Raw genomic sequence first — 27,773 nt, 5'->3', positions numbered from 1 at the left:
CTCCGGATCACCACTCCCTTCAGGGTTGTTCCTTACTGCAAGGGAATGGCTGCCTGTGTGCTGGGCCTGCAGACACGTTGACTACAACCAAGCAGCCTGTTCCCGACCGCTCTTGTTCTGACGGTGGAGGGGAAGAGGTTCCGGAATAGAAATCACAGCCATTCCAAGCCTGGGGCCACTGCAGCCAGCGCCCGTGGTGGGGTGGCCTGAGACTGTAGGGTGACCTTCTCTCTAGCTCCGGAAGCCTGGGATGGCTGTCAGCAGGAGCGCACCGTCTTCGATGATGTTGCTTTCCTCCTCCTGGGTTGCCGGCCAGCTTCGGGATTCCTCCATTGGGATCCCTGACTCCCACCGCCTCTGTTCCTGCGACTCTCGCCCACGCTCCGGCCCTGCCTCTGTCCCGGCCATGCTCCGGGACCCGCCTCTGCACCGGTGGCAGCTCCTGTTTCTCTGCCGGTCCTCAAGCTCCCCTCTCCTTCCAAGGGCACCAGGAAATGGCCTTGGACTCTGGCTTCACTATGTCTGCAAAGATGCGATTTCACAGTGCCGGTGGCTGGCCGTGAAGGAATCATTTGGGGGGCAGGAGGTGACCCCTGACCCAGGTGGCACGTATCTGGCCACGTGCTGCAATCGTGTCGAACATGTCAGTGCCACGGCCTGCCGGACTGTAGGACGGGGATTCGAGACCAGAGCGGGAGGCGCCCTGAGGTTGGTCAGCTCCCGGGGCCTCCGGTGCGGGCAGAACTGTGAACTGGAGGCTCCTCCTTCAAATGATGTAATGAATGGCCCCGTTTGAGTCTGTCTGGTCTACATCGACTGAGATGGAGCTGGGTGCAGAGCCCCATTCTAGCCAATGTGACCTAAAGGGAGAGTTGGAATACTTCTGAAAAAGCTTGAGGCAGAGAAGTGTGGTTTGCAGGTCTGGAAGGAATGCTGCCATGAGCTTCAATTCTGGGGAGAAGAGCCATGTGTGTGTGTGTGTGGGGGGGAGAGAGAGAAAAAGAGAGAGAGAAGGAGAGAGAGAGAGAGAGAGAAGGAGAGAGAGAGAGAGAGAGTCCTGGGATTGACTCAGGGCCTGGACACTGTCCCTGAGCCTTTTTGCTCAACACCAGCCCCATACCACTTGAGCCATAGCTCCACTTCCAGATTTTTGGTAGTTAACTGGAGATAAGAGTCACAGAGACCTTCTGTACAGGCTGGCTTCAAACCATGATCCTCAGATAGATCTCAGCCTCCTGGGTATCTGGGATTACAGGTGTGAGCACCAGTGCCCAGCTCCATCTTTAGAAAGCTCAGCAAGGTTAGAGGAGCAAACGTTTTAAATTTCTGCCAAGCTGCTGAGTGAGCTGCTGTCATAGAACAATTTTTCTCTCAACAAAGGAGGGATTCAGGCTGAAACTACCTCTCGAGTTTCTGGTATTTGTAGCTTTATGACAATCATGGGCCATGAATTCCAGCAACCATCTTATAACCGTGAGGGACCAGAAGCCAGGTAGGATGCTGTGGGGAGGGAGCCAGGCTTGTAGTGATGTCCTGTATCACTCACCAGGCCACCGTCCACCAGACCCCATGCTTAGTGTGAAGGCACACAGCCCCGTGTAGCCGACAAACACTGGCTTGGAGCTTCCGCTTCCTAGTAACTAGACGTTGGTTTAGTCACAGAAACCTTTACAACGAGTGCTCCTGACAAGACCCACGATGTGGAGCTTCCGTCGAAGGGGAAGGGAGAGAATTTTATTTCAGAAAACAAATACGAAACTGAACAAAAGTACCAAAAAATACTGTCTTGAGAAACAGTGCTGACCACACCAGGTATCTATATCCAAAGGAACAAAGTAGAGTACATACGTCACAGCCTACACAAGTCCGACTCAGAATGGACCAAGACCTGAACATGGGATCTAAAACCATGCGTGCATCCGGTTGTCCAGTTGGGTTTGGTTTATAAACCTGTAAGCCCAGCACACCTATGTACAACAGAGCATCAAAACAATAAAATGTTTGAGACAGATTTAAGCAAGGAGGTGGAACAAATCTGCTTCCTGAGAGCTTTCAGATATTGATGGGTGAAATTCGAGTTCATACACACAAATAAAAATTTAAAAATAGAAAAGGGGCTCGTGTTCATGGCTTGGGGAACTCACGTTGTCAAATTCTCATCTTACCCCAGCAACCAGTCAGCACGTTCCCACCGGCTATTTAAAACAACCCAAACACTCCCATAGAACCACAAATGACCTCAGTAGCCAAAGCCCATCCCGAGCACAGAGAACAGAGCTACAAGCACTGCACTCCAGACCACCAGTTTAAGTGATACGATCTTCCCTATGACCAGCGATTTCACCCTCCAGAAGAAAGACTTTTAAAGTGGATATTCAAACTTGCATTATTTAAAGTAGCCGAAATGAGATAGCCCAAATGCCTATGAAGCAGCTGAGTGGGTATCTTCATGATCAAACATTACTCCACAGTATAAAAAGCTGCTGATTCCTCGAAGATCAGTCTAGACACCAGTGTACTAAGTAAAAGAAGCAAGTCATAAAAGACCACATGCTATGTGGTTAATGTGTGTGAACGTTCCAGGAAATGCTGTGCATTATGAAAACAAATCAAGGCTAACATTGTAATTGACTATAAAAAGAGTCAGAGGAAAGTGTGGGGTGCGGATGGAATGTTCTAAAGTCAGGCTGTGGTGGTAGTTTTGCACAATTGTAAGCTTGTAAAAATCTCCTTGAACAATGGATTTTAAGTGGATGAATGTATCACATGTAAAATATACTTAAATCGAGCAGTTATGAAATGCATGAAAGGCTGATTTCCTTGGGGATAAAAAGAAATCCACACAGGGCCCTGGTCTCTCCTCTTAGACAAAGTAGAGTAGCATTGATTCAAGTTACAATTCAAGGGGAATTTTATTAAAGTTATGCGGTAAAGCTCACAGTGTCGCTCTTAATGAACTGTCTCAAATACAGCTTAAATACACATTTAATATAAATCTAATGAGATTCTTTGGCCAACTAATTATTAAGCGTGTTTAATGGAGTTTAACAATTGCATATGAGAAGTGCCGTCTTTTTACACAGATTTATCCTTATCAAAATACTTTTAAGATAATGGACTTGCCCACAAAGATGGCTTTGTTGAATGAAAGTCATTATACTCTGCCACAGTAATAGTATTTGAATTTTCTACCCGTTATTAAAAACCTATCCCGTTAGCATATGTGGCATTCCTACTGGAATCCTTTATGGATGTGTGGCTCCAACAGGCCTATAATATTTTACACAGATTTAGACAGAGCCGGACATTTTACTGAGTATCCTTCACGTTGGAAAATAAACAGGAAAGAAAATGACTGCGTTTATGATGGGGCAGGTGAGCGCGGGCGTGCGGGCATTCTAAATCTGGTTTGGGAGACTGTGTAGCTCTTTCAAGGCACCGGTGATAAAAGCCGGAGTCAAGACCAGATGTCTTTTCTTGAGCACCGTGAGTGGGCCATTTCCAGCCATCCTCCGGCGCCAGTGTGAGGTGGCTGCAGAAACCTTCGTCCGCCCTCTGCCCAGGGCGTGGGTGAGGTCAGGGCGTGGGTGAGGTCAGGGCGTGGGTGAGGTCAGGGCTCCGCCCAGGGCGTGGGTGAGGTCAGGGCTCCGCCCAGGGCGTGGGTGAGGTCAGGGTTCGGCCCAGGGCGTGGGTGAGGTCAGGGCTCCGCCCAGGGCGTGGGTGAGGTCATGGGCGCCGGGTCTGGTGGCCGGGCGATGGCCGAGGTCCGCCCTTTGCCTTGCTCTCTCTGGGAAAGAACTCAGAGGACTTAAAATGTGACTGAATGCACATAAAAATCAGCTCTGTTCCACATGTGTCTCCTGCAGGAGGAGCAGGCGCTGAGCGGGGGAGCGGATGAGGCCGGGCTGCTCTGGGGGCCGGGGGCTACGAACCACAGCAGCTCGGTGAGCGGTGAGCGAGCAGGCCTGGGCCGGGTGGCGGTGAGGTGAGGGGCCCGCGGAGCCGGCGGTGAGGCCTCCCTGGCTCGCCCTGGCCTCCACCGGCTCCGAGCACAGCGGGGAATCTGTGGACCAGCATGCTGCGGGCCCCAGGGGTCAGGCTCGCTTGCTGCTTTCTGAATTTAGCTCTGGATGTGGTCCCTCCCTTTGCTGTGTGACACCGTCAGCCTCATGCCGCAGAGATGTCAGGCGCGGCTGACGCCCGGGGGGCACGGCGGGGTGAGTTCCGGGGCCACGGACACAAATGAGGCCCCAGCTGCCGGTAGTTCAGCGGCACTCGGCGTGGGGTTAACGTCTGAACTCTGGGTTGAAAATCAACCCGTGGGGCCCACGCCCAGGGAGTCCTGGACCCCAGCCAGCCAGGAGAGCGTGGCTTTGACGTGTCTGTGTCTTCCTGTGTGATTAGGAGCCTCTCAGACAGGGTTGGCGCTGCCGTCCTGATAAATCAGAGCCAGGTGTGCGGCACCCTGACCTCCTTTCCCAACCAGCCCATGTGAACGCGTGGCAGATGCCTGGTTCGGGGCGCTGCCAAAGCCCAGCTTAATTCAGTTTTCAAAAATGGTGGCAACAGACCCAACGCGATGATGATGTGCGCATCCCGGCCAGCCGAGCCCCGGTCCCGGGCGCTTGCGCTCTGCCCCACAAAATCTGATGGCGTCTGGCAGCTGTAGACACGAGACGCATGGCCCCCCGAAGCCCCGTGAGGAGGCCGAGACCTCCAGCCTTAGCCAGAGGCCTGGAAAGCTAGAAGGATCCGCCGGTGGTCTGTTGAGTTTGTGGTGTAGAACAAAGCTACGGTGCGGATTAACCTGTTGACTGGTTGGAAGGACTTCGATGTGGATTAAAAATCACTAAGGTAAATAAGGAGACAAGCTTCAGTCAGGCGCGCCTCTGAGACATGGCCGAACTTCCTGGCGTGGCTCAGCTTCGTGCGGAGCGGCGGGAATGGCCTGGGCTCCGGGAGTCATCCCGCACGGACACCGAGCGGGCCGGGGAGCACGGGCCGAGTCTCAGGTGCAGCGATGGGCGGGGGCGGATGAGCCCAAGCGCTGGGGGCGAATCCCTCCCGGCTTTGGTCCCCACACAGATGTAGCCCCAAGCATCCCACAAGCACCCAACCCAGAGCTGAGGAAAGCACTTCTCCTTCCGTAATTGGAGACTGCTGAGAGCAGGCCAGGGCCCGCCAGCGCGACCACCCAGAGAGGTTGGTCTGATGCTGGTCTTTGTTTCCTCGTGGACTCCCGTGCGCCGGCTGGCCAGTGAGACCAGGGCCCGAGCTCACGATGACCCTGGGCAGCCGAGAGCACTGGATGGAGGAGGACCGGGCTGTGGTGCTCCTGAGCCTCAGGCCACTCCCGGGCGAGGCTGGGACCCAGGCCCCGCTGCAGACGGCTTCTGTGGTCCCCGGGGTGTCCACGCTCCCCCACGAGTGTGGGCTGCAGACACGCAAATTCATGTTGACATCAGCCTGAGAAGAAGACAGTTAAGGGTAAAGGGGTTGCAAGAGCACACACAGCGTGTTTCAGGGCCAAGGTCTTGGCACTCCTGCCTGCTGGGGTTCGCCCTGCCCGGGCATCTCATCCACACAGATCGCCCGGAGCCGGCTCCAGTGCCCACGGAGGGTCTGGCCAGGTCAGAGAGGCCCCTGGGGCCGGCGGGTCAGCAGGAGGGACCCCCACTGCCACACGGCCCCCCGTCAGGTCGCCCCTCCACCCTGCACAGCCCGGGAGCAGCCCTTGGAGGTGTGTTAATTTTGCCTTTCCTTCCGGGACCGATGGAATTAATTCCTTCATCTCAGGAGCCTCCAAACCGATTCGCCTCTCTCCACCCACAGAAAACACCGCCGCCTTTGACGATTTGACACGCTTTCTCTGTAGTGACGGGGAGGAGGATACGAAACTATTCGGTGGAAGGCTACGGGCAAAACTTCCCCTACTTTCACAGCGTAGAACCCCAAGCAATCAGGAGTGTACCCACAGACCAGTATTACACAGTCATGCCTGAGGCTTGGCTCTCCGAGTCTGTGAGCGAAGCGTGAGCCTCTGGTGCACACCTTTGCTGCCATGCCCAGGTGTGCAGGGACGTGTGGCAGGCGCGCCTCCCAGCTCCTCACCGCAATGCCGGACATTTCTCTTCAAGAGGGCCAGAGAATCATCGGCTTAGCATTTCTGACAGTGTCTCGCTCAACCAAAGCAGAGAAGCCAGTGCAGCCCGCGCTTCCCCTGTGCGCTTCCTGGGTCTGATGGATCTTCACTGCCGCTGGGGGGGGTTGGAGGGGGGCGGTGTGGTCTGGCTCTTGGTCCTGTTGAATCCCTAAAACCATTCTAGAAGCATCTAAACCAGGATCCCAGACTCTAAACTTCTGAGAATGGTGAGGCTCCTCATTCAAAGGAAGTCCTCAGAAGGAGACCGCTTCTCTATTTCACTCAGACCCCGCCCCAGAACCCCAACAGTTCTGATCTTCTAAGCACCGTTTCCCACGCTCCTTGGGCTTAAAGGTTATACTGCGTGAACCAAGGATTTAATCGGCACAGTCAATGAAAATGTGTCCACGGGCCGGGCCTATCCACGGGTGGCAACGCAGTTTTATGAGCAGATTTGCACCGGCCTGCGAGGCGTTTGCTCCGCTGCACACCAGGCAGGATGCAGGCCGGACACAGAAGGAAAGCTGACACTCCACGCCCTGCCATGCGCGGATGGGCCTGGGGCCCCGGGCCCCGCGGGAGCAGCCCGACACAGACCACACTCGGCCGGATTCCAACCCTGGAGACAGGAGGCAGCTGGGAGACGGTCAGGCGGGACGCCAGGCGGGGTGGGGAAAGCTGAGGGATAATTTCTGTCTGCAGTGACCAAACGTTGTAGAAGCAGAGCGATGCCTCACGTATCTGGGAATATGTGAGAAATGAAGGAAGTGCCCACGGCCAGTGAGCAGGTGGTGGTGTGTGTGTGTGTGCACACGCGTGTGCGTGCGTGCATTCCACATCGGTGAAGCCGGCCCTCCAGAAGAGGCCTCTGTGCCTTGTGTGTGGAGCTGAACTCATCAGCGCCCGGGTCCCTGGCCACATCTCTCCTCGCCCACTTACAGACAAGCCCTGGCTGAGCCAGTCTAAACGGGAGGCGGGTCAAATGCTGAAGACACTGCGATCACCAGGACACTTTCCCAAAGTGCCCTTCCTGCTCCTTCTCCTGCTCCTCTTCCTCCCCCCCCCCCCCCACTCTGCCTTCCTTTCTTCCCCTACGATCCTTTTCCTTCTCTCCCTCCTCTTCCTGTCCTTTCTCTGGCTCTCCTTCCTTCCCTCCCTCTTCTCCTTCCTTCCCTCCCTCTTCTCCTTCCTTCCCTCCCTCTCCTTCCTTCCCTCCCTCTCCTTCCTTCCCTCCCTCTTCTCCTTCCTTCCCTCCCTCCCCTTCCTTCCCTCCCTCCCCTTCCTTCCCTCCCTCTCCTTCCTTCCCTCCCTCTTCTCCTTCCTTCCCTCCCTCTCCTTCCTTCCCTCCCTCTTCTCCTTCCTTCCCTCCCTCGCCTTCCTTCCCTCCCTCCCCTTCCTTCCCTCCCTCTCCTTCCTTCCCTCCCTCTTCTTCTTCCTTCCCTCCCTCTCCTTCCTTCCCTCCCTCTTCTCCTTCCTTCCCTCCCTCTCCTTCCTTCCCTCCCTCCCCTTCCTTCCCTCCCTCTCCTTCCTTCCCTCCCTCTTCTCCTTCCTTCCCTCCCTCTCCTTCCTTCCCTCCCTCTTCTCCTTCCTTCCCTCCCTCTCCTTCCTTCCCTCCCTCCCCTTCCTTCCCTCCCTCTCCTTCCTTCCCTCCCTCTTCTCCTTCCTTCCCTCCCTCCCCTTCCTTCCCTCTCTCCTCCCCTTCCTTCCCTCCCTCCTTTCTTTCCCGCCCTCCTCTCCTCTTCCTTCTGTGCATGGTTTGTGTCCATACACACCAAGAAGCCCCCTAAAGATCATAAAGGGAGGCAGTCCGTCCTTCTGTCCCCTCTCCAGACCTGGGGAAGGACGGGCGGCTGGATTCTAAATACCTTGCGGTCCCTGTCCTCCGTGGAGGCCCCTCTCCAGACACTGTAATCTTCGGGACGAACTTGGCGTGCAGCCCTCAGCTCGTGAATAGGCCTCTGTCTAGTTCCTCATTGGAGGAATATACAAGCCAGGGCGTGAGGCGCAGAGGTTCATCTGAACCCCTGTCCCGGAGCAACGCAGCCGGGCACGGGGCATTTGTGTGCATAATGGAGTGCTCTTGAGAAAGTTCCTGGGGCCACAGTTTCTGCACATTCTTAGCAGATCCAAAACGTCTCCTCCTCTGCTTGTGTCTTCCTCTTCCTCCTGGCATCCCGCGCTGCCGCAAATGCAGCGCACACCCCGCGCTTGGCCACAGCCTGGGAGATGCCGGGCCTGAGGCTGAGGGGCTCGTGGCTCCTGCATCTAAACAGAGGCAGCGGCAGAGCCCGGTCCATCCCAGTCAGAAACTCCTTCTTGAGGGGATTTTCAGTAATGCCGGCTAATCAGCTTAAGGAGTTAATTAAACAGCTGTCACTTAGCTTCTTAATTCCGAAACTAGATTCTAAATAAGATTTGAAATTACTTATGCAACACTAAGAAGTACTTTTGTGATGTCAGGAGATTTCTGTAGATGCCCCAGACAAAGAAAATCGGATTCCCAGACCGCAGGAATTGTGGGGTGGTCCAGAGGAGTGGAGCAGGGTCCTGGGAAAGTGCTCACCTCACCTCGGTGCTGCTGACGGCAGCAGGCGGGCAGAGTCTCCCGCCAGCCACGCCGCCGGGGGGAGGGCCAGGCGGTGCCGGGAGAACTGTGGGGTGCACAATGCTCGGAACCCCGCTTCCCAGGTGCTCCATTCGGGCTCCGTGTGGTGTGCGCAAAAGGCAGGCTGGAACCCGGAGTCGGGAGAGTTCACATAAATATACAGATTCCTGCGTGTGGGGAGAAGCCCGTGCCCCCAACACCTGCCCCCTCTACTCGCTACATGCCACTCTCCCCCACACCGCGTGCACGGGAGGCCCTGGGGCAGGAGTCTCTCCGTGTGACCCCCTCTCTTGGTTAGAAGTGTTTCCTTGACAATATGAATGCAGCCAATAGAGACGCCCATCCTAAATGATGTGTATCGACCAAGTAAGGGGAGAAAATAGAGGAGCTCACCGTTGTGGCAGCGTTGGCCCTTCCCGTGGGCAGGGGGGGTGGGGTGGGGCTGGGGTGAATAAATGAACAACAAGGACAGGGTAATAAGCCGTTATTCTGTTTATTAGGTTATCGATAGAAGGACCTGAAGTCATTAGGTAAGAGATGAAATTGCACCATCAGAAATTCAATAGACAATATCCAAGACGGCTGTGTCAAGAAAGACAAAGCGGCGCTGTGTCCGAGGCCAGGGGCGCACCTCTGCCCTGCGGCCGGGGGAAGGCCGCTCTGCAGCCTCGGGCCCCACACTTCTAAGAACTCAACTCCTTAGAAAGGCGACGCCATAGTTCAACAACACCCGCCCGGAAGTGGGCACTGGAAAGGGGCAGGTGATGAGGGGACCCAATGCATCGCCCACAAAAGTAAGAAACGTGAGGGAAGGGAGGGGACGGATGCCTTCGTAAACCGCTTTGCTAACGGCAGTGTTAGTGCTTAACCTAGAAAGAAAATGAGCATCTCAGCCATGCACAAAGGCGACCATGGTCGGGCCGGGTCCTGTGATCCGGTGTGGCCTCCACAAGCCAGGGCCGCCCGCCGGTCCCGGTGGAAACGCAGACTTCAGGCTTGACCATGTGACATCTCTCCACTCCTCCGAGGAGGGAGAATTATTACTGTATTCAGGGTGATGGCTAGAACACGAATGCTCTATGCGAGCTGGAGGTGCTGATGTGCTTGAAGATGAACAGGCCTCTTTGTAAATCTTGAGTGTGGCGCCGGTGTAAACCGAGCAACAGATCCGCTGGCTAGAGGAGGTGCCGGGCTGTGCGAGGTGACGCTGCTCTCCCGCTGGTGAGATCTAGCATTGCCGCGGCCTCTGTTTGACATGGACGTGGTGAGGATCTCACAACGCATCCCCTCGGCAGTGTCCGCTACCTATTGAGGGCGCATAGACAGAAGGCAAAGACAGGGTGATCCGTCACCACTGTATTTATTAGGTTAGTGATCTTTGCTGGGAAGTGGAGACATTTGAGGAGCCAATCACCGTTCAGAAAACACGAACAAGAGCACGTGCAGCACACGGGCGCTCCGGCTGGCTCCGGCTGGCTCCGGCTGGCTCCGGCTGGCTCCGGCTGGCTCTGGCTGGTTCCGGCTGGCTTCGGCTGGCTCCGGCTGGCTCCGGCTGGCTCCGGCTGCCCCTGCCATTTCTCCCCGCAATCTGATGGGCGCCTTGTCTATCAGAGACAACTGGTCCCTTCCGACCCAGAGAACCACACGTGAGCCTTTCTCCGCAGAGGGGGCATTAGACTTGGATTTTGCTCCTACAAAGAAAAAAAAAACTCTTTTTACCCCAAAATACAGTGAAACCAAGATGGGAACTCACTGAGGAGAAAAGACCAAAAAAAAAAAAAAAGTATAAATGAAGGCTCCACTCCGGAAAGTTCCAGACTGGAGTCTTGCCTTTCAGAACTGAAATCATAAACACGCATATGTGTGTATACACACAATCACACCCAGCAGCTAAATAAACCAACCTCAGGATACAAGGACCTCATCCTGTAAAGAAAGAAGAAGGTGTTGTTGTTGGATACTTGTGTTTGTGCTGAGATTTGAACTCAGGGCCTATTGAAGGCTCTACTACCTGGGCCATGTCCCTCGGTCCTTTTTGATTCCATTGGGGTTTAAATAGGATCTGAGTTTTCTCCCTAGAGTTGTCCTGGACTGTGATCCTCCCGTGTCTGCTTTCCACATAACTGGGAGACGGGTGTACGCCACCCCAGTGAGTGCTGTGAGGCTTGGTGGTGTAATGGCTGCCCGCTGGCTTGCATGCACGGGCCCTGCAGGTTTCACGTGAAGAGCAAAGCCACACAGCTCGGCCTTTCTCTAAGGGGGTGGTGGCCTCTTCCACCTGCAGTCTTAGAGGGGGGTCAGCTGGGGGGCTGCTGGCAGTGGCCGAGAGGAGGCCGTGCGTCCTTGTTCTCAAAGGTGAGCTTGTAGGCTCCACAGGCCCCCCCATTCAGACCCCGCCCCGAGCTCTTCTGAGTGGCTGAGGAGCCCCTCCTGCTTGCCGCGGGAGCAGTGGCCTTTGCGCAGAGCCACGCCAGGGGATGGGGCTTCCGTCCTCCGCTGGGCTTCTGATGTGAGCGCTCGACACGTGTGTGTGTCTGCACCAAAGGCTTGCCGGCCCTGTTCTTGCAGGACCGGGAACGGAGCCCAGGCTTTGCCCGTGCAGAGCGAGCCCTCGGCGCTCAGCACTAGCACTGCAGCACGCGGCCACATCCTGTGCGAGCCACTGATGCATGGACTCGGAGCTCGGGCGCTCCTTCCTTCCTGATCTGTGATCCTGGGCAGAGTGCAAGACCTGTCTGTGGGACAAGCAGGATGGCGGTTCCTGTCTTGTCGGAACTGCTGCTCCGACACCTAGCAAAGCAGGGAAGAGGCGCCTGGCACCGTTAGCTCTATGCACAGTTGGCAAACTCAAGGTTCATCAGGAATTTGCTGCTGAAAATTAGGTGATGTCAAAAGGTGACCCCCTTGGCTGGTGCGGCCCTGGCGTTGGCTGGTGCGGCCCTGGCCTGGCCAGGCCGGGTGCAGGGCGGCCTGTGGGGGCGAGGGGGAGACGGCGCTGGGGGAGGGGCAGGGCCCTGGGCGGGCGGCACTCCAGGGTGCCATGGTGGAAGGTGTGTGTGTCTGTCTTCCAGGAGGCGGAGATCCTGAACACGGCCATCCTCACAGGAAGGACGGTGGCCGTGCCGGTGAAGGTGGTCTCCGTGGAGGTGGACGGCACGGTGGCGGTGCTGCCGGAGGCTGTGGAGTGCAGGTCCTCCGATGAAGAAGTGATCAAGGCAAGTCCCCAGCTTCCCGGCCCGGCCAGGGCCCTGACGGAGAGGGGCCGGTGAGCGCTGTGACCGCGCGGCCGGGAGGCTTCCCGGCCCACCCCTGGGGTGGAGGGGGGGTTGCGGGACCCACAGCCCCCGGGGGGCGGCCTGGAGCGCCAGCGCGGGCGGTGTGCGCGTCCACACGCTGGGACTCGAGTCTGTGTGAAGTCAGCGAGGATCAGAGTTTACAGCCCTGCACCACAGCCAGGCTGGCAGGGCCCTGAGCTCTGAGTCTGCAGGACCGAGCCGGGCATGGCTCCGCTTCCTTGCCCACCTCCAGGGTCTCCTCTTTCCTCTTTCCAATGGAATGCAAAGATGACCAGGACCAAGGCACCCGGGGCAGGGCGGGGCAGGGCGGGACGGGGCGCAGGAGGCCTCCGGGAGGCAGAAGGAGGGGCATCTGTGCCAATGCCACCATTCCCCAGACACCCGAGGCCGGGGAGACGGGCCGGGCTCCGGCAATGCCGGGCTGCGGAGCCGGGCTGCCCGCCGCGCCCCGCGCCTTCTCCCCAGCCCAGCCCTGAGCGGTGCGGTCCCGGGGCCGTCCCTCCCAGCAGGCATCTTCTCCTCTGTGTTTAGAAGGCAGCCGCCAGGCAGCCCCTGTGCACTTAGAAAACAGTCAACAAACACGATTCCATCCTCAGCAGCGCCCGGGCCGTGCAGGATGTAGGGAGGCAGAGGAGACGCAGGCCAGTCCCGCCCCGAAGGAGCGCACCACGGGGCAAGGCGTCGAGTGGCAGGGACACAAAGCAGGGCAGAACACAGCACTTCAGTCTCCTTCTAGAAGCTTCTTCACACGACCCATTGCCATTCCTGCAGCTTCCCAGGCTCTGTTCCTGGCTCTTCTTTGATGATTTCTTTCTCTCTGTTGGTGAGTCCTTCACAAAACCTCCAGGCCCAAGACAACACGCTGAGTCTCGAACGTGTTCATCTGATTCTGGGGGGGAAGGGGAGTCACGGAAACGGAGAGACCAAGGACAGAGGCGGGGCGGGACAGCAGCGATACTCGCGAGACAGCAGACTGGACATGAGCTTCATACCTCGGGGGACAGGGTGTGGTGGGGAGGGGAAGCGGAGAAAACCAGACAGGGGAGCACTGTTCAATCAGAGACGGACGCGGGACCTTGTTCACGTGGCTGTAAGCCCTCTGCACGCCACCGTCACAGTAAACTAAAATGAAGTTTTCAATCATTTAAAGGAAAAACAGCCTCCAGGTCCGACAGTTCCACGCTGGGACCCGCCTCCCCCCAGGCCAGGCCGCCAGAGTGACCCGGGGGGTCCTGGCCTCCCTGTCCCCCCCCCCGTACCCCTCCTCCCCCCCCCAACAGCAGCCGCCAGGAGGCCCAGGAAACCCAGCCCTGCCATCCCATCCCTCTCCGGGCACCGCTGCCCGCGCTCGCCGCTCCGCCTGCAGCAGCATGTGTGCCTTACACACGTGAGCCCCGAGCGTGGCATGGCAGGGAGCAAGAGCTGGCACCCGAGTCCGCCGCTCCAGTGCCGACCCAGCAAGTACTTCAACCCTGACCCCAGGGCCTTGCCTGGTAAAGTACCCTGGAGCGAGCGCTGTGACAGAGCCCAGGCCTGCGTCGTCTGGAAGATGAAGTCCACTCCGCTGACCACTTGGAAATCACGTCTAAGCAGGAAAATGCCCTGACCCGTTTTCTTCTACGATCTAATTTCTTTTTTAATTAAGTAATTAATTATTGGCATGCCCTAGTTACACAAAAGGCTCCGTTGAGGTATTTCCTTACATGTATGTGAGGTAACTTGATCATATTAACACTCCCTCGCCCTACCCACCCCCTCTATTTTCTTTTCCCAAACAACCCCCTCTCCCTTACCATAGATATACATATACATGCATAGATATACATATACATACATGTACACATATGATATAACGCACAAATCGCAGCTGCATCCCACCCATGAGGTAAATGGGCTGGCCTTTCTGTGTCTGTGCTGTTTACTTAACATCCTGTCTCCCATCGCTGTTCCTGCCAAGAACATCATTTCATTCTTCTTTATGGAGGAATAATACTCGTTTATGTGTATGTAGCACATTTTCTTTACCCGTTCCTCAGCCAATGGGCACTTAGACTAACTCATTGCTGGGCTATTGTAAATAGTAAGCCACGAGCATGGCTGTGCAGGTATCTCTCCTGTATGCGGACTTCCATGGCTTCAGATGTAGGCCATGTATGATGGGGTCACGCTGGATTACACAGGCAGAGTCTGAGGCTTCCCCCCCCCCACTTCCCCCTCTCCCCTGCCAGCCTGTCTGGCATCTGTTGTTTGCTTTCTGTCATAACTGTCACTCTGCTAAGAGATGGGACAATGTCAGGGTGTTTTGTAGCTATGGATGTTCGACATTTCCCCGTGTATTTATTGGCCATTCATAGCCCTTCTTTTGAGAAGAATCCATTCCATTCGCTTGCCGTTTATTAATTGGTTTATTTGTTCTTGGGGTGTTTAATTTCTGAGTTCTTTATGGATTCTGGATCACAGTTCCTTGGCTGAGGAATAGCAGGGGAAAGTTTTCTGTGGTCTGTCTCCCGTGCTGATGATTATTTCCTTTCATGTGCAGCTTCTTGCTTTGATGCGATCCCACATGCCCATGCTTACTCTCACTTCCTGAGCTATTAGAGCTCCTTTCAGCAAGTCCTCGCTTCTGCCTGCATCTTCAAGTGTCTGGCCACGCATCTCCTTTGTCAGGTCAGTGTCCTGTCTTCCCTTGTGATCTTTGATCTACTTTGAGTCCATTTTCCCACAGGCTGGGAAGGGGCCTACTTTCAGCCCTGGACAAGCAGAAAGCTAGTTTTCCCAGTGCCATTGGTTGAAGGAGCTGGCTTTTCTCTGTTTTTGAACCTTTCTGCAAGACCAGTTGGCAGTAGCTCTGTAGATTCATACATTTCTGGGTCTTCTGTTCCAGTGGATTATTCTACGTATCTGTTTCCGGGCCAGTCCTGTGCTGTTTTTGTTACTGTGGCTCAGGCATTATGATTCCTCAGCATTGCTCTTTATTGCTCATAAATGCTTTCGCTATTCAAGGTTAGGGTTGATTTTTTTCTACCTCTGTTTAAAAAAAATTCATTGGACTTTTGGTCAGGATGCGTCAGATCTCTAGGTCACTTTCAGTAATAAGGCAATTGGTTGTCGGTGGTGGCCGTGGACCTTGAACTCAGGGCCTGGGCACTATCCCTGAGCTCTATTTGCTCAAGGCGAGTACTCTGCCACTTGAGCCATAGTACCACTTCTGGTTTTCTGGTGGTTTATTGGAGATAAGAGTCTCATGGACTTTCCTGCCCGGGCTGGCTTTGAACCGTGATCCTCAGATCTCAGCTTCCTGAGTAGCTAGGATGACAGGCGTGAGCCACCAGTGCCTGGCAATATAGCGATTTTTACAATATTAATTCTGTCAATCTCATGATTGACAGGGGGTGTTTTCATCTCCTGGAGGTGTTTTTCCAGTTTCTTTCTTTGGGCTTTATGGTTTTCATGATAGGAGTTTCTCACCCCCTTAAGTTTATTCCAAGATAATTTTTTTAGGCCATTGTGAATGTGATCATTTTCCTGATTTCTTTTTCCACATGATCAGTATTGGAAGATATAAAAGTTACTGGCTTTTGTATGTTGACTTTGTGTCCTGGTAATTTAAGGAAAGTGTTGACCACATCCAAGAGAATTGTGGTGGTGGCTCTGGTATAAGATATCAGTATACGGTCATATCATCTGTAAATTGAGATAATTTGACTTCTTCCTTTCCTATTTGTGTCCTTTTCATTTCTTTCTCTTGTTCTGGCTAAGAAGTCAGGCACTTTATTAAATAAGAGTGGAGAGAGTGGACACTCTTGGCTTGCTCCTAACTTTAGAGGAAATGATTTCAATCCATCCCCCCCCCCCCATTCAGTTAGCTACAGATTTATATTGAGCTACATTTCTTTTATCCTGAATTACTTTGGAGATTGTCTCATAAAATTTTGTTGAAGGCCTTTGTGTGTCTATTAAGATGATTGTGTGCCTTTTTTCCTTAATTCTATTTATTGATTTGGACTGGTGGGCAACTCCTGCTTCCGTGGAGGGAAACCACCATGGTGATGTACGTATGACCTTTTCAGTTGTCAGCTAACCAACGTGTGCCGATTCTCCTCCACTTCTGTGATGGGTAGATTTATTTAAATTAGTAGTTCTTGGAAACAGGCCACTGCTGACTCATGCTGTCATCCCAGCTTCTCAGGAGACTGAGATCTGAGGTTCACGGTTCAAAGCCAGCCCAGGCAGGAAAGTCCATGAGACTCTTAGCTCCAATGAACCACCAGAAAACCAGAAGGGAGGGCAAGCCTTGAGCTCAAGAGCTGAGAGACAGCGCCCGGGCCCAGAGTTCAAGTTCCAGACCAATAAAATGTATTTATTTATTAAGTTCTTAGTAATATGGAAAAGGAGTACCTGCCCCTGCATTAGGCATGCATTTAGGACATAAGTTGCCTTAGAACCGCAGGTAAGTAACCGCCGTGTGTGGTGGTGACAGCGGACTTGATGGCTGGAGCTGTTGTTTCTCTGTGGAGCGCAGCATTAGGCCGGGAGGGAGCGTTTTGCACGGTGACTTAGGAGTCGAGACTCCACCTGCGCTGAGGCCTACAGCCACTGCACACCACGCACCCTTCACCTCCATCTGCGCGTGTGACACACCTGCCGAGACTCAAACCCCGTACAGCTGAGAACCTCATTAATTATGACGGGGGTGGGGAATTAGTATGCAGCCAGAGGCATGCTCCTGTCTCCCGATACAACAGAGCTACACACTCATGTGGGGAAATGATAGCAGAGATGTGTGTTCCGCTCCGGGTGCCGCGTTTTGCATATTCAGAGGAATGCTCGTCCCGTTATTAGTCCATCAGAGCCTGGAAGTGTCTGTCTTGTACGCAGCGACCCAGAGTCTTGATTTTAATTTTAGGGTGATTATAGAGGCTTCTGCCATCTTTCCTCCGGGGTGGCTCTTTGATTCAGAGGAAGGCAGGGAGGGAGGCTGGGAGGCGGGGGTGAGGCTCTGAGGCCTTAGCTGTGGTAAACCTTGGAAGGAGCTGTAGACACAGCAGCACATTCCCAAGTTACAAGCACGGCCTCCTTGCTGGAGGCCTCCCAGCTCTGAGCCTCATTTCTTGTGAACCACACAGCAGGGGATCCAGGAGCTGCTGAGGCCCCCCAGGCTCATCCTCTGCCGGCCCAGCCTCGGGTCCTCCTCCGGGGCAGCCTCAGGTCCTCCTCGGGCCCAGCCTCGGGTCCAGGCAGCAGGAGGCAGAGGAGGCCCAGCCCCAGTGACATGCAGCAGAGAGGAGAGGGGAGGCCCATCCTAGAAGATGCACAGGCTTCACACGGGGCCACACGGGCATCTGGAGCCCCTCTGCCTTGGGGTTCGGAGTGGACGTGCTTCCCTCCACCAACACAAAGCCGCAGACTGCGAAGGGCAAGCGAGCCGAGGCCACAGCCCCACCTCCGACCTCCGACCTCCGACCTGTATGAGGAGACAGGAGAGACAGGCAGCCAATCTGCAGCTAGAGCACGATGGGCGTCTGTGGGAATCAGAGGAGACGCCGACACCCTGGGTGTCAGTCGGATCTGTGAACGCCTGGTGAACGGCCGGGTGGCCCGCCTTGTAGGACGGCGGTGGGCCTGACGCTGGGGGACGTGTTGTAAGCAGAGAGGGAACCGAAGCGTGGGCACTAACGTGTTCTCGGTGCTCTGGACACCGTGAGCAGCGTCTCGCTGAATGAAGCAGAATCGAAGACGGCGCTGAGAGGCAAAGTCACCCCAAGACTGTGGTTTTTGAAAGACCTCAGGGAGAGGAGGACACAGAGCCATGTGGCCTTACAGAAACGCCACGTCGTTGCAAGCGGCACTGCGGCTCCAGCGGCAGAGCGCCAGCCCTGAGCTGAAGAGCCCAGAGACAGCGCCCAGCCCAGAGTTCAAGCCCCACAGCCAACCAAAGAAGAAGGAGGAGGAGGAGGGGGAGGAGGGGGAGGAGGAGGAGGAGGGGGAGGGGGAGGGGGAGGGGGAGGAAGGGGAGGAGGAGGGGGAGGAGGAGGAAGGGGGAGGAGGAGGAGGAGGAGGGGGAGGAGGAGGAGGAGGAGGAGGGGGAGGAAGGGGAGGAGGAGGGGGAGGAGGAGGGAAGGGGGAGGAGGAGGAGGAGGAGGAGGAGGAGGAGGGGAGGAGGAGGAGGAGGAGGAGGAGGAGGGGGAGGAGGAGGAGGAGGAGGGGGAGGAAGGGGAGGAGGAGGGGAGGAGGGAGGAAGGGGAGGAGGAGGGGGAGGAGGAGGAGGAAGGGGGAGGAGGAGGAGGAAGGGGGAGGAGGAGGAGGAGGAGGAGGAGGAGGGGGAGGAGGAGGAGGAGAAGGAGGGGGAGGAGGAGGAGGAGGAGGAGGAGGAGGGGGAGGAGGAGGAGGAGGAGAGGGGGAGGAAGGGGAGGAAGGGGAGGAGGAGGGGGAGGAGGAGGAAGGGGGAGGAGGAGGAGGAGGGGGAGGAGGAGGAGGAGGAGGAGGAGGGGGAGGAGAAGGAGGGGGAGGAGGAGGGGGAGGAGGGGGAGGAGGAGGGGGAGGAGGAGGGGGAGGAGGGGGAGGAAGGGGGAGGAGGAGTAAGGGGGAAGGGGGAGGAGGAGGAAGGGGGAGGAGGAGGAGAAGGGGGAGGAGAAGGAGGAAGGGGGAGGAGGAGGAGGAGGGGGAGGAGAAGGAGGAGGGGGAGGAGGAGGAAGGGGAGGGGGAGGAGGAGGAGAGGGAGGAGGAGGAAGGGGAGGAGGAGGAGAGGGAGGAGGAGGAGGGGGAGGGGGAGGGGGGAGGAGGAGGAGAAGGAGGGGGAGGAGGAGGAGGGGGAGGAGAAGGAGGGGAGGAGGAGGAGGAAGGGGAGGGGGAGGAGGAGGAGAGGGAGGAGGAGGAAGGGGAGGAGGAGGAGAGGGAAGAGGAGGAGGGGGAGGGGGAGGAGGAGGAGAAGGAGGGGGAGGAGGAGGAGGGGGAGGAGAAGGAGGGGGAGGAGGAGGAGGAAGGGGAGGGGGAGGAGGAGGAGAGGGAGGAGGAGGAAGGGGAGGAGGAGGAGAGGGAGGAGGAGGAGGGGGAGGGGGAGGGGGAGGAGGAGGGGAGGAGGAGGAAGGGGGAGGAGGAGGAGGGGGAGGAGGAGGAGGAAGGGGAGGAGGAGGGGAGGAGGAGGAGGAGGAGGAGGAAGGGGGAGGAGGAGGAGGAGGAGGGAGGAAGGGGAGGAGGAGGGGGAGGAGGAGGAAGGGGGAGGAGGAGGAGGAAGGGGGAGGAGGAGGAGGAGGGGGAGGAGGAGGGGGAGGAGGAGGAGGGGGAGGAGGAGGAGGAGAAGGGGCGGGGGAGAAGAAGCAGTGCATGTCCTTGATGCTGTAGCAGCCTTTTTCTAAGGCGCAATCCGCAGATCTGTGTTACCCGGCGAGAAGTCTTCTCTTCATATTCCTAGGCCTGTGTTTATTCTGTGTCAGTGTTTACTGGAATAGCTTGCCTCTTGGCATATCCGACTATGATTATTTTCTTTTCCACAGGACCAGACTGAGTTTAAAAAGTCGTTGGTGTAAAGAAACATGTGCGCGCCAAAACAACACAGGTGCTGTGTAGATAGGGTGGCAAATACTGAAGCTCACACACGCAGACCCGGGAGCCCCGCGCACAGGGAGCTCCGTCAGAGGAGGGAAGCCCGGGCCTCCCTCTCCGTGAAAATGATGGCTGCGCTGTGTGAGCCGGAAGCCTGACCCACAGGGAAGGGACGGGGAACTCTGGACCCCCGGCCCACTCAGGTCTCGCGAGCACCCAACAGCCCACGGCTTCTAACCCCAGTGCCAAGGCCCTTGGCTTCATGGCTATGACAGGGTTTTTTGCCGTGTTTTTGGTGCTCGGTACCAGACTCAGGTATGTTACACACACACCACCACCACCACCACCACCACCACGGCCACCACGGAGCCACGCCCGCTTCCATGCCCGTATTTCAGACTTTGACCCCCGGCCTCTCCCGATTCACAGACCTCCCGTGTGGCTCCACCCAGCCCTCACGGTCTCGCCTCCAGGCTCTTGCTTCGGGGCTGGAGTCAGTGTTTTCTACAGCTTGTACCGCACTCTACTTGACAACGTGATACTCGCCAGCACAGGAAGCAAAGCCCGCGTTCTGGGTGCCCGCACGCAGAGTGGGTGCTTCTCCTCTACAATAGCACGCCGTCTACAGACCGCGTGGGGATGCGAGATTCTGAGCTCCGCCCAGCTGTGGCCCCACCTCCCTGGCGTGTGTCTCGATGCCCACTGGGGGAGCTGGGAGAGGATGTAAACGTGTGGTCAGTTCATGACCACAGTCACGCGATCGCCACAGGGGCAGGGCTGGCAGCGGCGAGGAACAAACTCTCAATCGGCTGTTGGCAGAAAAAAATGCTTCCCGATCTGAGAGGGGAAGGGAGGGGCCTTGAGTAGCAATGCTGTGTGTCCGCCTGGCAGTGGCTGTTCAACGCGGAGCACCTTAAGGAGCACAATTTCTCCCTCGTTTGTCATAGGCGACAGCATTGTATCTAGCTGGCGTTCCGAGTTTAGTTTTGATTTTAATCTCATGAGTTCTGCACATTCATAAGCCAGTAGTATCATGCAGAATCGGGTCTGGGAGAAGTGAAGTGGTCCTTTTCGCAGTGGATTTGCAGTTGCTAGTAGCATTTAGCCAGCCACGGCCAGAGCCTACTTCCTCCTGTGAGGTGCTCTGGTCGTCCCGCGATTCTACCACCGGTGAGGAAGCTGGGGCGATGGAAGCGTGTGCCGGAGTTGGAATCCACGGGCGTCCGGCACAGGAGCTCTCCAGGTGCCAGGACCAGGAGACAAGGGGAGGAGAGGCAGGGAGTGGGGACCACCGGAAACAGACTGCCTGAGGCAATGGCTCCGGCCGAGAGCCAGGGCTCCCTGGAAGGCGTCTGGACCCCTTTCTGCTGAGGGTCAGGGAGCCATGAAGGTCACGGCCTGGGGCTGCCGGCAGTCAGCTGGAGCAAGGCCTGAGCGGGACACCTGCCCAGCAGCCTTTTGCCCAAATGAATTTTATGTAGGTAAGTCTTGTCTGCACCTCAACAGGTGAACAAATGGAGTCTGTGGGAACAGCCGGGGGGGGGTCACAGAATGCTTGGGAAGGGTCCCCACACTTTACCTCCCCTGTTCCCACCCTGCTGGGGAAGCCTAGCAGCACAGGACCGTGTTCATCCTCCTCTGGGCAGCCCTCAGGCCGGGCAGCCTAGAGCTTCTCCAGCAGGTTTTCCCAGTGGAAGAACTTAACGTAAGTGAGAGTGGTGTCCCAGGGCCCGAGAATCCTACCAATCATCTGTGCAAAGTTGCCCAAAGTCAGTGGTAAGAGAAAGAGAGAGATATAGATGATGAGTATCTACATAGAGATAATATCTACACATAGGTAATAGATACAGGTGACATACAGGTAATAAGTTGCTAGTAAAACAGCTAGATGATACAGTAATAAATAGATTGACAGATAGATAATAGACAGAATGTAGTAAATAGACAGACAGACCGACAGACAGATGGAGAGGCAGACAGACAGATAGGAATTTTGAGCATGCCTCAGGAAAACTTAAACTAATTTTGAGGTGCTAACCAGCCAGACTGGACACCCTAAATTACTTGTTGCTTTGGGAAGAAATGGACCCAACGAGTAAAATACTTTAAAAAAATTTTAACACAGATCAGGGTGTTTTCACCCGTTTTTGCTTTATTTTGTTGTGGTTGTGTCTTCGAATGTTCTTTTGAACGGAGAGTGTGATTCTTTTCCCAAATGGCGTGGCTTGGCTCTCGGTGGCGATGGATGACAGAAATGTTTGTTGCTCTGGTTTTTCGCATGCGGTGTCTTCCCACGCTGCTGACCTCCTGACCCCTCCGGCCACCGCCGGCCACCGCGCGGATGGCCCCAAGTCTTTTCTCCCTGGGGAGAGAATTTGGAATTCCAGCCTCTATGTTCAGGTTCAAGTTCAAGTCAGAGAATCGCTCTGTAATTTAAAAAAATAAATAGGTTCGGCCTAGGGTCACCCAGGCTCACGCTAATTGGTTTTAAACTGAGATTTCCCCTGGAACCCATCGGGGTTGCTTCACAAATCCGTCCTTACACGGCAACGTCTGTGATTCTCAGCATTGGGTCAGCGCCGCGCTCCGTGATTCCGAGGCCCAGAGCTTGGAGCGGAAACGCACAGCCCGGCCTCCATTTCCAGCACAGACCCGCGTTCCTCTTCCGCCTGGAGCCCGCGGTGAGGCCAGCAGCCGGGGTGTCTGATCCCTGACAGCCCAGGTTCGAGGATGGAGACCACACGACTCACCAGCAGGGCGGTGTCTGGCGCGCCCTCTGGGTTCTGGAAGTGGATTCCAGTTCACTGCAATCCAAGCGCCATGTGTTGGATGGTGGTGAACATTTAGACAGACGACATCATCTCCACCCATCCCCAGGCCAGGACCGCCCCGCCCAGAGGCTGCAGGAGAGGCCCACACCTCCATCCTAGACACTAGCTTCTCCCATGGCCTTGGCCCAGGGGAGGGAAATTTCCTGAGATGCCAGAAGCCAAGATGGTGGGCCTGGCTTCCACCCATCGGCATATTCTCCATTGAGGGCTGTTCACAGCAACTTCCAGGGGGCTGTGTGTCTCCGGTCATGAACAGGTCATGCCAGCCTGCAGCCCGGTGACTACGGTGAGGTCCCAGAAGAAATCAAGGTGACTACAGGAAGAGGCGGTGAAGGGCTGGACGTCGGCATAAATACCAACGGCAGAGGAACATTGGTTTAATGCAGCAGAAGAGGCAGGAGCAGAAGGCGTTCAAAGGATCGTCCTCTCACGGGATGAAGTGGCCGTGGTGTCTTTCAGGCTGGAAACCCTCAGGGAGGGAAAGCCAGGCTTTGGCATAAATAAGCAAATCAATAAATAAAGTCATCTAGATAAGGCTGTTTGAGCTAATTTGAGAAATAAGCTATCATGAGAGAACATCTTGACTTATAAATTCAAGGTACAATACAAGAGCTGCTTCTGGGGGCAGAAAGCCTCAGGACCTTATCTCCAACGTTTCTCTTACAACAATCCATTTGGAAGACGTTGGCTGGAGCCAAGCCCTATTCATCTCAGGTCCACAAATGCTAGCCTGGCCCGCTTTGCATTCCGTGCAAGACTTCCCACCCCCGGGCCTGCCGGGGCCTTGGCCGCCGCTGGCAGGATCTTTGTTCCTGACTCCAGAGCCCTGTCATCTTTTATTTATCCACAGTTTGCATTTGCTCCGAGCAGGTGAGGACGGTTCCCGGTCTCTGCCTCACCTCTGGTCCGGGAGGAGCAGCTGTAAATGAGAAAGGGGCTTGGAGAACTCAAGCTTATTCACGAAACGTTGGGCCACCGTGGACCCAATTAAGAGCTGACTGTGGCCAGCCTGAGATCCTGAAGTGGCCGTGTGACTGTCCCCAAGCAAGGCGGTGGCACACAGGCACTTAAAACACGGCATTTGAGGATTTTTATTGCGTATAATACACACGTGTGTGTGTGTATATATATATATATATATATATACCATATATGATATCTTTGTATATTAGTAGCACTACCAGTGCCAAAGCTACAAGCATTTTTCTTAGGAGAAAGTTAAGGGTAATTTCATTTCACAAAAGCGAAGTCATCAATAATAGGAGTGGTGTGGTCAGATGCATGGTAGAGCCACAGAGATGGCTAGTGCAGACAGCCAAGCTTGAGGAGGCTTGTAGCACTGTATATCTGCCTCCATTCATGCGTCCACTTATTAAGTGCTTCTCGGATTCCCTCTGTACGTGAGCACCCCCCCTCCAGAGGAATGAAATAATATGGACAGAATAGCAGGCAGTGGACGGACCGGCACGTGTAGAGGAGGCCCGGCCCATCCTGGGTCAGGCGGGGCTCAGAGGCTGCCCTTGCACCGGCAGAGTGCAGCGCTTCCCAGGGCCCCCGGCAGGGCGGCTCCCCTGTGTCACGTGACACCGCGTCCCCAGCGATGACACCGCGTCCACCACGGCGATGACACCGCGTCCACGGCGATGACACCGCGTCCCCGGCGATGACACCGCGTCCCCGGTGATGACACCACGTCCACACCGATGACACCGCATCCCCGGTGATGACACCGCGTCCCCAGCGATGACACCGCGTCCCCGGCGATGACACCGCGTCCCCGGCGATGACACCGCGTCCCCGGTGATGACACCACGTCCACACCGATGACACCGCATCCCCGGTGATGACACCGCGTCCCCAGCGATGACACCGCGTCCCCGGCGATGACACCGCGTCCCCGGCGATGACACCGCGTCCCCGGCGATGACACCGCGTCCCCGGCGATGACACCGCGTCCCCGGTGATGACACCGCGTCCCCAGCGATGACACCGCGTCCCCAGCGATGACACCGCGTCCCCGGTGATGACACCGCGTCCCCGGCGATGACACCGCGTCCAAGGTGATGACACCACGTCCACACCGATGACACCGCATCCCCGGCAATGACACCGCGTCCAAGGTGATGACACCGCGTCCCCGGCGATGACACCGCATCTCCGGCGATGACACCGTGTCCACGGTGATGACACCGCATCCCCGGCGATGACACCGCGTCCACGGCGATGACACTGTGCCCACGGCAATGACACCGCGTCCACGGCGATGACACCGCGTCCCCAGTGATGACACCACGTCCAAGGTGATGACACCGCGTCCCCGGCGATGACGCCGCGTCCACGGCGCTACCCGTCACAGGTCCCCTCTGCCCTCCCGTGATGTGGAAGTGTGGCCTTGCTCGCGTGCGGGAACGGTAGCTGCCCCGTTGTTCCCTGCACCCCAGCTGCCCTTGTCTGGTGGGTTTGCCCTTTGCCCTCTGCACAGCCCACGCATCCTCTTTGTGGCTAGACCCAGCAGGACGGACGCCTGCTTAGATGGCTTCGTATTAAAGGGGAAAGAGAGAGGATGTGACATCCCCCCAGCCACTGCCCCAGCCGAGGCCCTTGACAGCTCAGCCCCGGACGTGGACTTCGTGTTCACACCCAGCCCTGGCCCCCTGCGGCGTGCTTGATCACTAAATTGGGATGACTCTTGCCGGGTGGCAGAACTCCGTGTGTCCTGTGAAAAATAACAGATGCATGCTCTTCCCACGGCTCACCCCAGCTCTCCCCAACCTGTGACCAGGCTGATGGCGGCTTCCCGGAACCCCACAGAGCTCACCTTCTCCTCCTCCTGGCTCTCCCTCCCCACCAGCCAGACGTTCTTCAGGCCTCCTCCTCTCCTGGGCCTCGTCCTCCCTTCCGATCGCGTTCGTGCATGTGTTCGGTGTGTGAGTGGCGTTGCTCCCAAGACATCCAGTGATCCCCTCAAAAGAGGTTCCCACCCAGCCTTGTTCTGAGCCCTCACCGCCCGCGCTGGACGCCGGCGCTCACGATGTGCAGATCCATTGCCTTGTTCTGAGCCCTCACCGCCCGCACTGGACGCCAGCGCTCACGATGTGCGGATCCACGCGTGTCTTTCCTCTCCATCCCTTGCTTCCCGCCTGTGTTTCTGTTGCAGAAGCAGGGAACCAATCTTGACTTTCCCCTCCTCATGTTGCCTCCTGTCTCCTGCAAAACACATCCCTGCATGTAAATGAGGTTCAATACCTAAGTCCTAGCTGAGCGCCAGTGGCTCATGCCTGTCATCCTAGCTACTCAAGAGGCTGAGATCTTGAGGATCGTGGTTCGAAGCCAGCCTGGGCAGAAAAGTCTGAGAGACTCTTATCTCCAATGAACCACTCAAAAACCAGAAGTGGCGCTATGATTCGAAGTGGAAGAGCACTAGCCTTGTGCAAAACAGCTCAGGGACAGCGCTCAGGCCCTGAGTTCAAGCCCCACGGCCGACAAAAATTAAAATTAAAATACGACTGTCCCCCTGGATCATTTCTTTCCATGGATCGGGCCGTCCCCTTCTCTCCGCCTTGATCACTGTGACCACATCACAGTCATCTCTGTCTCCCATTCCCACAGCTCCCGGGCAACCCTGTGCGCGCCCGCCACGATGACCTCTTCCAGGAGCCTTCCTCTAACGCCCAGAGTCTCAACGGCCCTCTCCCGGTCCTCAGCAGCGTGGTGCTCTGACCTGTGCTTCCTGTCTCCTTCCATCTCCTCCCTCCTCCCCTGGCCAGGTCTCTCTCCAGCCCTCTGAACTCTGCTTCCATGCCATGTGAGGGCCTTCGCCCCCTCCCCAGTCCCGATCCTCTCCCCCCGCCCCCCTCCCCGAGATCCTATCACGCAAGCCAACAAGTGGGTTGTGAGCAGAGGAAAAGGGAGCGGAGTCAGACAGGCCGCGCGATTTAAACACCAGACTCCCTGTGATGATCTGAGAGGCCACGTGGTGTTCTTCATCATCATGACGATTTTGAAGTTGTAGAGGCATCACACAGACCAGACGGTCCGGGCTCCCATTCCCCAGCTCTCACTCCATGATCGGGGTAGAATTAATATCAGAGAATGCAGCTTCACGCAGTCTGTGCATTTCATTTACATGTGTTAAGTCTGCGATCGCCGCTGTTTCTATTATGTTGACACTGCCTCCTCGATTCACAACAATGAGTCGATGGCTTAAGGCGGAGAGTGAAGTGTCGTGATTGAGACAGCAGTCTCACCACCGAGCCCGAATCGGTGATGTTGGTATTGGGGGGGGGGGATTTACAGGCAGGTGAGTCTGTGAGTCTGAGGGAAGCCCTATCTCGGCTCCCAGGAAATTGGATTTTATCAAACTGTCATAGAGCCCCGGAAGTCTTCACAACATTTCAAAAGAAGCGTCTCACTAATAAATACATTACAACGAGAGCAACACAGAGCTTCGTAGCCTTCGACCAACACCGTGGCCGACGGCAAGGGGGAGGAGAGCATGATGGCTGTCAGACGCGCCAATGTCCGCTTCGCAGTATCAAATCGACCCCGGCCGCGCCAGCCATGAGGAGCTTGTGGAATCGGGAGCGAGTGAAATGCCACGGAGCTGGGGAAATGCACCTGGGCGCTAGGAGCCCTTTGTTCGATGCCACTGGACAGGATGCTACTGCGTCCACTGCCTGTTCTTGCAAATGTGGTGTGCTACCATTGCAAGAAGCCATTGGCAGGTGTGTGCTCTTCGAAGCGGCCTTGGTATGCGCTGTAGGTGTAGAAGAGGACGTGAAAACGTGCCGGACAACAGAAGGTGTGTTCATTATTCTGTGCGCCACAGTTTTCCCACTGCTGATGCTGCAGTGCAGGAAGGAACAGGAGGCAAGAGTAGGCTGTGTCTGTCCAATGCATGGAGAAATGGACTGAGATTACCCTAGCTCAGGGAGCAGATGGAAACAAGAAGCCCTGAGTGCCCTGGACCTGAGCGACCTCCAAACAGCTGGAGTGCTCATCTCTAGTAAAGTCAGGAAGTTCAGAGGAGGAGGGGGGGGTGGAGGAGGGGGGGAGGAGGGGAGGGAGGAGGAGGAGGGGGAGGATAAGGAGGAGGGGGAAGAGGAGGATAAGGAGGAGAGGGAAGAGGAGGAGGGGGAGGAGGAGGAGGAGGAGGAGGAAGATGAACTCAGTGGACTTAGGGCACCCACCATCTGTTATTGAAACCGTGGGAAAGCTTACACACATGATCCTTCTTCAGAAGATGTGCAGTGTCACTGTTGAGTTTTAGGAAGCACGTTTTGTTGGTAAGTCCCGGATGCGTGCCCCACCACCGGACACCGTGGCGTGGTGTCAGGGTGCCCAGTTCAAGGCCGCGG

The 27,773-nt window shown here is 56.2% G+C and overlaps 1 protein-coding gene across 1 annotated transcript in view; it reads left to right on the top strand.

Moving 5' to 3' along the window:
• Positions 1–27,773, top strand: part of Tmem132d (transmembrane protein 132D) — a 223,887-nt gene that overhangs the window by 172,912 nt on the left and 23,202 nt on the right. Inside the window, exon 5 of the mRNA XM_042669331.1 lies at positions 11,819–11,962. Within this exon, the coding sequence (XP_042525265.1) occupies positions 11,819–11,962 (144 nt within the window). The remainder of the gene's footprint in view (positions 1–11,818; positions 11,963–27,773) is intronic.

The sequence above is a fragment of the Dipodomys spectabilis genome, unplaced genomic scaffold, assembly GCF_019054845.1.
Source record: "Dipodomys spectabilis isolate Male_0828 unplaced genomic scaffold, ASM1905484v1 ptg000494l, whole genome shotgun sequence".
NCBI classification, from domain to species: Eukaryota; Metazoa; Chordata; class Mammalia; order Rodentia; family Heteromyidae; genus Dipodomys; species Dipodomys spectabilis.
Note: the sequence above shows the minus strand (reverse complement) of the source record. Positions and strands in the feature narration are given on the sequence as shown.